Source organism: Salvelinus alpinus, chromosome 33 (assembly GCF_045679555.1).
Source record: "Salvelinus alpinus chromosome 33, SLU_Salpinus.1, whole genome shotgun sequence".
NCBI lineage: Eukaryota > Metazoa > Chordata > Actinopteri > Salmoniformes > Salmonidae > Salvelinus > Salvelinus alpinus.
Window position 1 is genome coordinate 3,970,659 of NC_092118.1, and position 13,053 is coordinate 3,983,711.

At 39.4% G+C, this 13,053-nt stretch overlaps 1 protein-coding gene across 3 annotated transcripts in view; it reads right to left on the minus strand.

The window, feature by feature from the left end:
* Nucleotides 1-547: 547 nt before the first annotated feature.
* Nucleotides 548-13,053, minus strand: part of LOC139562777 (axoneme-associated protein mst101(2)) — a 124,702-nt gene continuing 112,196 nt past the window's right edge. For all 3 annotated transcript variants that reach the window (XM_071380803.1, XM_071380802.1, XM_071380801.1), the window contains 7 exons: nt 12,944-12,988; nt 10,095-10,136; nt 9,874-9,918; nt 9,527-9,571; nt 3,884-3,928; nt 3,119-3,154; nt 548-2,902 (listed from right to left, as the gene is read on the minus strand). In XM_071380803.1, the coding sequence (XP_071236904.1) occupies nt 2,817-2,902; nt 3,119-3,154; nt 3,884-3,928; nt 9,527-9,571; nt 9,874-9,918; nt 10,095-10,136; nt 12,944-12,988 (344 nt within the window). In that variant the 3' untranslated portion in view covers nt 548-2,816. The remainder of the gene's footprint in view (nt 2,903-3,118; nt 3,155-3,883; nt 3,929-9,526; nt 9,572-9,873; nt 9,919-10,094; nt 10,137-12,943; nt 12,989-13,053) is intronic.

Consider the following 13,053-nt stretch of genomic DNA (forward strand, 5'->3'; position numbering starts at 1 on the left):
GCTATGCAGCTGTTCCTTTTGGTCTATCAATAAATAGATACGGGATACAAACATTGATTTTGATCATTCATATATGTATTCTCCTCTCATGTTCCAGTTAGTTTAAGGTCCTTGATGGTGTAATCCAGTGCAAGAAATGATGTCTAACTTATGTTGATACAAATGGACAACACCTACTTTAAATGAGTTCAAAATGGATTATCACACAAAATGAAATATTTCAAAGACACCTGATTGCAACAAGTGCATTCCAACTGGCGTGTTACCCATTAAAAATTCTTCTTCAACCTCATTCTGAAAGGTCAGACAATGGAATGCTTAGAATCAGCACCCTTATCAAAATGAGGAGCATTTTATAGATGGTTGATAAGACTTCAGAACACCATGACTGAGTCTGCCACTTGTCACCTGTGGGAAAGCCAGAGGGTGTTTTATCTAGTTGATCGGAATCTGGGAGCTGGGAGCTCTCATGGACATATAGGTTATGGTTATTCCTTTCCAGACATATAGTACATACAATACAAAAACAACTTCACAGACTTCGAGGCACCAGCATAATTATTTTTAATGTGAGTATGAGGTCCCTACGAATTTGATGAAAAGCTTTATGCTTCCTCAAGGTTAACAAACACAGACTGATGAAGAAGAATATAAGAAAATGGAAGAAAGCAATGTAGCCTGAAAATCAATGAGGAAAGATATTCAGCTACAATGGAAGTACTATCTCATTGTGAGTTACCATTGTGAAAGTATACAGAAGGGCAAGAAATGCAACATTAAAAACAAAAATGTCTCACAAAGTAAGGTAAAAATCCACTGAGGTTGTTGTATGTCATTTCAGCAAGCCATGACACCCACCATCTCAGAATGGTCTGAAATCATTTAATTTCTTTAGTTAGAAACAGATAAGATTAGTATTCCTGCAATATTATTTTGTTGAAATATAATTTGATCTCTGAGTAATTATGCTAATTGATTGCACACAAATTGGCCATTTAAATTGATCGATTCCTCATGTCTCACTCCTTTTTAGAAAAAAGTTTGGTCCAAATCGGACGTTAGGTAGTACAATTATTGAATATTATATGAATCATATAATATTCAATAAATATAGTACCTAACATCCGATTTGGACCAAACCTTTTTCTAACAAGGAGTAAGACATGATGAATCGAAAGAAACTATCAAAAGCCACCCACGGACACCACACACCCCACACCAATCCTCCCCTAATAAAGAGTAAACATTATTAGTTCTCTATGTCTGACGAATAGTATGGAGCTGTGACTCAGTGTATTGTTTCTTCATCCTATGTAATGTATTCTCAGTGAATTTGGTTATGTTTTTTTCTTCCTGTTCAGAGAAATTAATAATTTAAGTTAGGTTAATGTCCCATCCTACATCTTGATTTTACAATGTTCTGACCACTAGATGGTGCTGTTCCTACTTGTAGTTCTTTTTTTTCTGAATCCTCCCTCATTGTTAAAGGGATTGTTCACCCAAATTACATATTGGTTTGCTTACCCTGTAAGCAATTTAGGGACAAGGTATGACAGCAACCCATGTTTTGGTTTTGTTTATCTGGCCGTGTTTGAAATGCTAACTGTTTAGCATTTGTGGCACAAATCCAATGCAAGTCAATGGTACCTATATTAGCATTTCCGAGCTTCATATCTAAATCATCTGTCTGTAACATTACAGCTTGAGATACTTCAGAATGATTTGGACATGAAGCATGAAAATGCTAATACAGGTACCATTGACTTGCATTGGAGTTGTGTAACAAATGCAAAAAAGCATTTGAATCAGTGGACAACAAAACCAACACATGGACTGTTTAATTTATTTTTTCAAAGACTGCTTACAGGTAAGGAAACCAAATCTAATTTTGTAATTTAGGTGAACTGTCCCTTTAACATGAAGTGGGGGAGTAATTCTTTTAAAAAAAAGCTATCCTGGAGGTTAGGGTCTATGATTATTGAATAAAATGGCCAATTAGCTTAATTTCTAAGAGATCAAATTATATTTCAACAAAATATTGTTGCAGGAACGCTAATCTTATCTGTTCCCTAACAGAAACACTTTCAGTACAATCTGAGATGGTGGGTGTCGAAATCCTCTTTCTTGTGATTTTTGAGATGGAACGACCCACTGGTGTCTTAGTATGAGAGCAATGATATAGAGCCCATGTTCATGTAAATAAAGTGTAATTCAGACTCCACAGCAACAGAGCAGCAGTCTGTAGTCCAGCCCAACAGAGCTCTTCCCCCAAATTCTAGACCAACACTGCTCGGCTCCCATATGCAGCTCCCATTCAACTGACTGCGATGACAGACAGATAAATTGCTTGCGCTGCGCTGAGGATTTGAAAAGTATGAAAGCCAACGGTACAATCTGTATTCCAATTTGTTTAAATATGCCATTCAATTGAGAAAACTGACAACTATCAAAGCGGAATCAAGCAAATTAGCATGGCCTAACTGATGTAAACACAGTATGCATTGTTTCATTCAAAATACGGATGTCCTGATATAGATCAACTCATGCCATATCAGCTATCAAAAACAAAATATAACACGAACACATTTGGAAAGGAATGATGTTGGCTATCCATGAGAGCTCAGCGAATTCACTCAAAGTGCTTTGCTGTCCTAGGTTTCTGTTGACGACCAGCTCAGGACGCTAGGCTGCAACATAGCAGTAGTGGATTCCATGGCTTGGTTTTATTAATCGTTTATTATTAACTCCACACTAAAGGTGTCGCCCATCTCGTCTATTGCTTTCTAGACTCTGTGTTCTTCCCTGGGCACGGGCTCTCACATCTGGAGAGGTGAGAACGGGTAGAAGGGATACTGGGCCTCATCTTCATCCACAAAAAAGCACTGGAAGTAAGGCATCTCATCTGAAAATGATCCAGAGTACAATAAAAAAAGAGACAATCCACTTCCCATCATTAGCTTATAAATCATTTGTGAAGCATTTATGTTGGCCTTATACTGCACAGGGCTTATGAAGGCCTTATAAGTTATACTTGGTTAAAAGTGTAACTTGCATGCGATCCATAGACTGCTCTTAAAATATAATATTTGGAGTGCTACCGTGTGAAAATAATATTTACCTTCTGTGGCGAAGGGGTCTGTTAAAACAGGCTCTGCTGTTGAAGAAAGAGGTCATGATTTTAATGTCACGATGATCAATGTTTCAATGAGTCTAGACGTTCTTGAGAAAACACAGACTTGAGCTAATTGTTTTGAGGATGGAAACTTCTGTAAGTTTTGTTTTGGAAAGAAGAGGTGTGGAAAGAATGAAAAGGTGGTCGGGGGTGGCATAACTTGCAGGACTGGTATGCTGCAAGTGTCTTTGTTTTGGCATGTATCTATAACTTTGCCCTAACCCTAACCTTAGCCACCCTCTAGCATGCTTAAACCAAACCCTAGTCTCACGTGGCTATCTTTTATAAATCTCGTCTTGTTGACACAACTATTAGAAGTTTGGACAACCCTTGGGTTTGATTGCGAGCTAGATTGTTGCATGTCAGAATTATTTTCAGAAACACCACTTCTGTTTGCAGCTCCACCCATGATACATATCTAATTGGTTTGATAAGTGGCAGCGGGTCACTATCCCTTTTGACTATCTTTCTGCCAACAAATGGGTGTCAGAGGCTACCCCAACCCATAACCACTCGCTAGCATACTCAACTTAACCTCTCGTGCATGCATGTACATTACAAATCACACAATGTTTAAGTTTCTTGTGAGATGAAATTGCTTCAGAATCACGGAGTGCCTTTAGATTTCAGTTGTTGACTAGGATAGAATAGAAATAGAATAAAATAGAGAAGACTAGAATGGAATGGAATATAAAAGAATAGGGGTATTACCCTTTGCTTTCTCTTCTTTGGCAGGCTTCTTCGCAACAGATTTTTCTATATTAGAAAGGGATACCAATAAAACAATTGTTATGTGTTTCTGAAAGTCTTCTAACCATTTTTGTGCCATTAACCAGGTTTCCATCCAACCTTTTTATGTTAGTAAAGTACAAAGTACAAAGTACAAAATGTCATGACAGGGCTGATGTAAAGAGCAAATTTGTTGGTAAAATTGGTTGGTAAACTACGTCGACAAAACAAAATATGTTAGACAAGGTGGGATCTTTTTGAGTCTGTAAAATGAATTATGTGAGAAATAGCAGTGGAAACGTCTTTATGCTCAAACATTGATATAATAACCATCATATTAAAGTTGGAGTCACGTGATGATATCTTGTGATACCACTACAACTCAAGAAAGCATGCAGTTTGTTACACTATGAAATAAGTTATGATGAACTTCACAGCGTGGAGAAAGTCCACAGTAATGAACATGATGCTTCTTTACAACAAATATCAAGGGTCTTATTGTGGTGACATGGTGATAGATGCTTGGCTGCCGTTTGACAAATAACAATAATTTTTCTTTAGCTGTTGGCTAGAGCGCACGTGCCAAGACCAGACCAGTATATAACGCAAACTTTTTTTGTGACAAGTAGAGTGATCAGTAGAGTTGAAAATGCGATGGAAACCCATTTAAGTTGTATTTTTTTTAATGGGACTTTAACAGCTAAAGTCATATTTTTGAGCACAGCCTTTTATCTCCAACAAATACATTTCATGGAAACATCTATGGTTGGAAAATGTGGTTGGAAAATGTTGTTTTTATGAAGATTTTAGAATATTCACATCAAAATCTGTCAGCAATTGGATGAAAACCTAGCTAATCAAATCAAATCAAATTGGTCACATGCAGATGTTATTGCGAGTGTAGCGAAATGCTTGTGCCTCTAGATCCGACATTGCAGCAATATCTAACAAGTAATATCCAACAATTCCACAACAAATACCTAATACACACAAATCTAAGTAAGGAGCGGCATAGGCTAAGATGCAATAGATAGTATAGAATACAGTATATACATATGAGATGAGAAATGCAAGATATGTAAACATTTTTAAAGTGGCATTATTAAAGTGACTAGTGTTCCATTTATTAAAGTGGCCAATGATTTCAAGTCGGAATGTAGGCAACAGCCTCTCTGTGCTAGTGATGGCTGTTTAACAGTCTGATGGCCTTGAGTCTATCGGTTCCAGCTTTGATGCACCTGTACTGACCTAGCCTTCTGGATGTTAGCGGGGTGAACAGGCAGTGGCTCGGGTGGTTGTTGTCCTTCATGATCTTTTTGGCCTTCCTGTGGCATTGAGTGCTGTAGCTGTCCTGGAGGGCAGGTAGTTTGCCCCCGGTGATGCGTTGTGCAGACCGCACCACCCTCTGGAGAGTCCTGCGGTTGTGGGTGCTGCAGTGGCAGTACCAGGCAGAGATACAGCCCGACAGGATGCTCTCAATTATGCATCTGTAAATGTTTGTGAGGGTTTTTGGTGACAAGCCAAATTACGTCAGCTTCCTGAGGTTGAGGTGCTGTTGCGCTGTCTTCACCACACTGTCTGTGTGGGTGGACCATTTCAGTTTGTCAGTGATATGTATGCTGAGGAACGTAAAACTTTCCACCTTCTCCACTGCAGTCCCGTCGATGTGGATAAGGGGGTGCTCCCTCTGCTGTTTCCTGAAGTCCACGATCATCTCCTTTTTTTTGTTGACGTTGAGTGAGAGGTTATTTTCCTGACACCACTCCAAGAGCCCTCACCTCATCCCTGTAGGCTGTCTCGTCGTTGTTGGTAATCAAGCCTAGCATTGTTGTGTCGTCTGCAAACTTGATGATTGAGTTGGAGGTGTGCATGGCCACCCAGTCATGGAAGAACAGGGAGTACAGGAGGGGGCTGAGCACACACCCTTGTGGGGCCCCAGTGTTGAGGATAAGTGAAGTGGAGATGTTGTTTCCGACCTTCACCACCTGGGGGCGACCCGTCAGGAAATCCAGGACCCAATTGCACAGGGCGGGTTGAGACCCAGGGCCTCGAGCTTAATGATGAGCTTAGTGGGTACTATAGTGTTGAATATTGAGCTATACTCAATGAACATTCTTACATAGCTTTTCCTCTTGTCCAAATGGGATAGGGCAGTGTGCAGTGTGATGGCGATTGTATTGTCTGTGGACCTATTGGGGCGGTAAGCAAATTGAAGTAGGTCTAGGGTGACAGGTAAGGTGGAGATGATATGATCCTTGACTAGCCTCTCAAAGCACGTCATGATGACAGAAGTGACAGAAGTGAGTGCTCAGTTACCTTTGCATTCTTGGGTACAGGAACAATGGTGGCCATCTTGAAGCATGTGGAGACAGCAGACTTGGTAAGGGAGAGATTGAATAAACACACCAGCCAGCTTGAGGACGAGGCTAGCGATGCCGTGTGGGCCGGCAGCCTTGCGAGGGTTGACACATTTAAATGACTTACTCACGTTGGCCACGAAGAAGGAGAGCCCACAGTCCTTGGTAGAGGGCTGCGTCAATGGCACTGTATTATCCTCGAAACAGGGAGAGAAGGTGTTTAGTTTGTCTGGAAGCAAGACGTCGGTGTCCGCGACATGGCTGGTTTTCCTTTTGTAGTCCGTGATTGTAGGTAGACGCTGCTACAAACATCTTGTGTCTGAGCCATTTAATTGTGACTCCACTTTGTCTCTATATTGACATTTAGCTTGTTTGATTGCCTTGCGGAGGGAATGACTACTGTGTTTGTATTCTGCCATATTCCCAGTCGCCTTGCCATGGTAATGCGGTGGTACGCACTTTTATTTTTGCGCAAATGCTGCCATCTATCTACGGTTTCTGGTTAGGGTAGGTTTTAATAGTCCCACTGGGTACAACAGCTCCTATACACTTCCTTATAAACTCACTCACCGATCAGCGTATACGTCAATATTATTCTCTGAGGCTACCTGGAATATATCCCAGTCTGCGTGATCAAAACAATCTTGAAGCGTGGATTCCGATTGGTCAGACAAATGAATAGTCCTTAGCACGGGTACTTCCTGTTTGAGTTCCTGCCTATAGGAAGGGAGGAGCAAAATGGAGTCGTGGTCAGATTTGCCGAAAGGAGGGTGGGGGAGGACCTTGTATGCATTGCAGGAGTTAGAGTAACAATAGTCCAGTGTTTTTTCAGCGCGAGTGCTACAGTTGATATGCTGATTTAGGTAGCTTTTTTCTCAAATTTGCTTTGTTAAAATCCCCAGCTACAATAAATTCAGCCTCAGGATATATGGTTTCCAGTTTGCATAAAGTCCAGTGAAGTTCCTTGAGGGCCTTCGTGGTATCGCCTTGAGGGGGGATATACACAGCTGTGACAATAACCGAAGGTAGTTCTCTTGGGAGATAATACGTTCAGCATTTTATTGTGAGGAATTCTAGGTCAGGTGAACAAAAGGACTTGAGTTCCTGTATGTTGTTACAATTACACCATGAGTCGTTAATCATGAAACATACACCCCTGCCCTTCTTCCCAGAGAGAGGTTTATTCCTGTTGGCGCGATGCACTGAGAATCCAGGTGGCTGTACTGACAGCATATCCTGAGAGAGCCATGTTTCTGTGAAACACAGTACGTTGCAATCCCTGATGTCTCTCTGGAAAGCAACCCTTCCCTGATTTCATCAACTTTGTTATCTAGGGACTGGACATTAGCGGGTAATATACTCGGAAGCGGTGGGTGGTGTGCACACCTCCAAAGTCTGACTAGAAGACCGCTCCGACTCCCTCTCCTCCGGCGGCGTTGTTTTGGGTCGGCCTCTCGAACCAGTTCAAATGCCCTGGACAAAGGATCTGCTTCGGGAAAATCCTATTCCTGGTCATAGTGCTGGTAAGTAGACGCTGCTGTGATATCCAATAGTTCTTCCCGGCTATATGTAATGTGGCGGATGAATCAGAATTAGTTGGGTAACATAGATAATTAAGATGTTTTATTTGTATAATATGCTTATGTGAGATACTTGTCATTTTCCCTCAGCTAGGGTTCAAACACTTGGGGCCCAGAGACGGGAGAGGTCAGGCTTGTCTTTCACATGTTCCTGGTGCTATGCAGAATATCAGAAAGGGAAGAGAACAGAATGGAACATTTTCTTCATATGTGAACGTGCCTTGGATGAGGTCATGTTTTTGTACTATGAAGCACCAGGAACGAGATTAGAAACTCGTTTTAGAGACCAAACTGAGCGATAATTTATAGCGAATGCTATCTGGCTAAGGGATACTCCTTTCTCAAGTAAAAGTCCCTTTGTGAAGAGTTTCTAAGATCTGTGGTTCGTCATGTAAGTTGAGCGGGGTGTATCTTGGCTATAAAAGATCTTTGTGTTTTTCTGTAGTCACTCTCAATGGTTCATTATAGATAGTGAATTGTTGAAAGTCAAAGGCTAAAGCTTAAAGCTTAGTAAAGATGTAGTTTAAGTATAACACTGACTGGTGTGTAGTTTGTAACTCTCCTCATTTGGTAAAGCAGAAAAATGCCACCACAGTAATAACACTTAAGATTTTCTGGGCTAACAACGTAAGAAATAATACATAAAAAAACAAATACTGCAAAGTTTCCAAAGGACTAGAAGCGAGGCAGCCCTCTCTGTCGGCGCCATTTTTTGTGCTATTGAAAAGCAACAGGGTAGCTATCATTTGGTAGATTCAGACTGGGTTTCAGACAAACAGAAATAAACGGCAAACTGCACTTGACTTAACACTACAATCCTGATTAGGAGGTGTAACGGAGGAGGAAAATCCATTCGATCAGGCCACACAAAACTACATCAATCTTCTGTTCTTTAAATATCACTTTGATCCCAACTATATATGTTGTGTAAAGTTCAAAGATTCAAATGCTGATAGAACTGTTGAAAAACCTGTATAAATCACTTCATTCAAATAGAAACGGAACACTTTACATTAAGTTACGGCACCCTTTAAGTGGGTTGTATAGGGTTTATTAGTAGTTTTAAACAGTTAAAACTCAAAACTAAAACTCATTCAAATTGTGGAATCGTAATTTTGGTGCTTGTCCAATAGCAAGTTTATATGTCTATGTATGACTCCCTTTTGAAAGAAATGTGAAATAAAATGTACTATTATTAAAGAGAGAAAAGAGAGATCCATGCGATGTCTCGTAAAAGCGGAAAATATTCCGAAAACTAAAGTGTGGTGAGCTTTCAGCGCCAGTCGGCTGCAGTAGCATCACCCAAGTGGGTGCTGCACAAAGTTATTGGAGTTTGCTATACGGAAAGGTGGGCAGAATGTCAGAGATGGTGAAATAAACAGTACTTCCAGAGGCTCCCGACTTGTCCATGTCTGACTGACACACTCCCCTAGCGGCTACCGCAGTGCTCTCTCCACTCAGTGACCAACGATGCATCATTCAATTCACCTTTTATTTCCCTAAATCTAGACATATACTTATTTTAATTTAATTTTCGTCTGTATACTGCAATTAAGCTTTTAGCTTGAGAATGTGAGCAAGATCAAATAAACCTTACTATGTATTAATAAAAGCAATAATTGATTACAGTATAAACCCATTATTTTACAGTGAAAGAAATGTGAATGAAAATGCAGTAGCTACTATACCTTTCCTGGCAGGGGTTTCCTTCGTTTCCTTAGATTCAGGTTCTGCTTAAGATAAGACAGGGAAATGATTGGCAATACAAAAGCATGTTTGTCAGTCATTGCAAAGAGACAACTGAGGCTAAAAAAAGAGCACATAATAAAATGAATTGGTTTACTTCAGAAACTGCAAAATAAACCAAGCAGTGATTCATGGCTTTATAGCAAGCAAAATGTATTAAAGCACAAACTTCAACTCAAATTGCACTACCCTGAAATTATTCCAAAAAGGCAGTCTAGAATTGGTCAAACAAGTTGGCTATGCAACGACATTCTGGCATTTCTACAGCTGCCAAACAATACATGAATACCTTTCATTACAGGGACTGATTTGGAAGCCTTTTCTTTGGGAGTATCTGCATTGACAGGAGAGAACACAATCTAAAGAAATAGGACTACTCCTCGATCTTCAGACATTTCAGACTGTTCATAAACAGCATTCAGTAAAGGTAAGGATGTTATTTAGACACTGTCAATGTGTGATAATTATAATAATTAACATTGTTGATGTGTTAATACTGGAATTACCTACCTTTTTTCACAGGTCTGGTCTTCTCCTTTGGAGCATCAGGCTCTTATTGAAAAAAAGAGAGGCATACAGTGCCTTCAGAAAGTATTCCTACCCCTTAACTTATTCCACATTTTGTTGTGTGTGCTACAGCCTGAATATAAAATGAATGAAATATTTTTTTCTCACCCATCTACACATAATACCCCATAATGACAAAGTGAAAACATGTTTTGAGAATTTATTGCATATTTATAAAAAATTTCATACAGAAATATAGTATATCATTTACATAAGTTTTCACAACCCTGAGTCAATACTTTAAAGAAGCACTTTTGGCAAAAATTACAGCTGTGAGTCTTTTTGGGTATGTCTACAAGATTTACGTGTCTAACAGAACACAGAGGGTGTTCTTTAATGGAAGTCTATCAAATATAATCCAGTTTGAATCAGGAATTCCACAGGGTAGCTGTTTCGGCCACTTTCTTTTTTCAATTTTTACTAAGAACATGCCACTGACTTTCAGTAAAGCCAGAGATTCTATGTATGCGGATAACTCAAAACTATACACGTCAGCTACTACAGTGACTGTAATGACTGCAACACTCAACAAAGAGCTGCAGTTAGTCTCAGAGTGGGTGGCAAGGAATAAGTTAGCCCTAAATATTTCTACAACTAAAAGCATTGTATTTAGAACAAAACACTCACTAAACCCTAAACCTCAAATATATCTTGTAATAAATAATGTGGAAATTGAGCTTGTTGAGATGACTAAACTGCTTGGAATAACCCTAGATTGTAAACTGGCATGGTCAAAACATATTGATGCAGTATTAGCTAAGATGGGGAGAAGTATGTCTATAATAAAGTGATGCTCTGCCTTCTTAACAACACTATTAACAAGGCAGGTCCTACAGGTCATAGTTTTGTCGCACCTTGACTACTGTTCAGTCGTGTGGTCAGGTGCCACAAAAAAGGACTTCAAAAATTGCAATTTGCTCAGAACAGGGCAGCATGGCTAGCCCTTGGATGGACACAGAGAGCAAATATTAATAATATGCATGTCAATCTCTCCTGGCTGAAAGTGGAGGAGAGATTGACTTTGTCACTGCTTGTGTTTATGAGAGGTATTGACATGTTAAATGCACCAAGCTGTCTGTTTGAACTACTGGCCACAGCTCGGACACCCATGCATACCCCACAAGTTTTGCCACAAGAGGTCTCTTCACAGTCCCCAAGTCCAGAACAGACTATGGAAGGCGCACAGTACTAAATAGAGCCATGACTACATGGAACTCTACTCCACATCAAGTAACTCATGGAAGAAGTAACATTTTATTTAAAAAACAGATTAATAAAACACCTTATGGAACATTATGGCAGCAGCTAATGGGGATCTATAATAAATACAAATACAAAATACCACAAAAGACTCACAGCTGTAATTGCTGCCAAAGGTGATTCTTCAAGATATGTTTTAGAGACCAAACTGAGCGATAATTTATAGTGATTGCTATCTGGCTAAGGGATACTCCTTTCTCAAGTAAAAGTCCCTTTGTGAAGAGTTCCTAAGATCTGTGGTTCGTCATGTAAGTTGAGAGGGGTGTATCTTGGCTATAAAAGATCTTTGTATTTTTCTGTAGTCACTCTCAATGGTTCATTATAGATAGTGAATTGTTGAAAGTCAAAGGCTAAAGCTTAAAGCTTATTAAAGATGTAGTTTAAGTATAACACTGACTGGTGTGTAGTTTGTAACTCTCCTCATTTGGTAAAGCAGAAAAATGCCACCACAGTAATAACACTTAAGATTTTCTGGGCTAACAACGTAAGAAATAATACATAAAAAATAAAATACTGCAAAGTTTCCAAAGGACTAGAATCGAGCGGCGCCATTTTTTGTGCTATTGAAAAGCAACAGGGTAGCTATCATTTGGTAGATTCAGACTGGGTTTCAGACAAACAGAAATAAACGGCAAACTGCACTTGACTTAACACTACAATCCTGATTAGGAGGTGTAACGGAGGAGGAAAATTAAATTCGATCAGGCCACACAAAACTATATCAATCTTCTGTTCTTTAAATATCACTTTGATCCCAACTATATATGTTGTGTTAAGTTCAAAGATTCAAAATACTGAAAGAACTGTTGAAAAACCTGTATAAATCACTTCATTCAAATAGAAACGGAACACTTTACATTAAGTTACGGTACCCTTTAAGTGGGTTGTATAGGGTTTATTAGTAGTTTAAACAGTTAAAACTCAAACCTAAAACTCATTCAAATTGTGGAATTGTAATTTTGGTGCTTGTCCAATAGCAAGTTTATATGTCTATGTATGACTCCCTTTTGAAATAAATGTGAAATAAAATGTACTATTATTAAAGAGAGAAAAGAGAGATCCATGCGATGTCTCGTAAAAGCAGAAAATATTCCGAAAACTAAAGTGTGGTGAGCTTTCAGCGCCAGTCGGCTGCAGTAGCATCACCCAAGTGGGTGCTGCACAAAGTTATTGGAGTTTGCTATACGGAAAGGTGGGCAGAATGTCAGAGATGGTGAAATAAACAGTACTTCCAGAGGCTCCCGACTTGTCCATGTCTGACTGACACACTCCCCTAGCGGCTACCGCAGTGCTCTCTCCACTCAGTGACCAACGATGCATCATTCAATTCACCTTTTATTTCCCTAAATCTAGACATATACTTATTTTAATTTAATTTTCGTCTGTATACTGCAATTAAGCTTTTAGCTTGAGAATGTGAGCAAGATCAAATAAACCTTACTATGTATTAATAAAAGCAATAATTGATTACAGTATAAACCCATTATTTTACAGTGAAAGAAATGTGAATGAAAATGCAGTAGCTACTATACCTTTCCTGGCAGGGGTTTCCTTCGTTTCCTTAGATTCAGGTTCTGCTTAAGATAAGACAGGGAAATGATTGGCAATACAAAAGCATGTTTGTCAGTCATTGCAAAGAGAC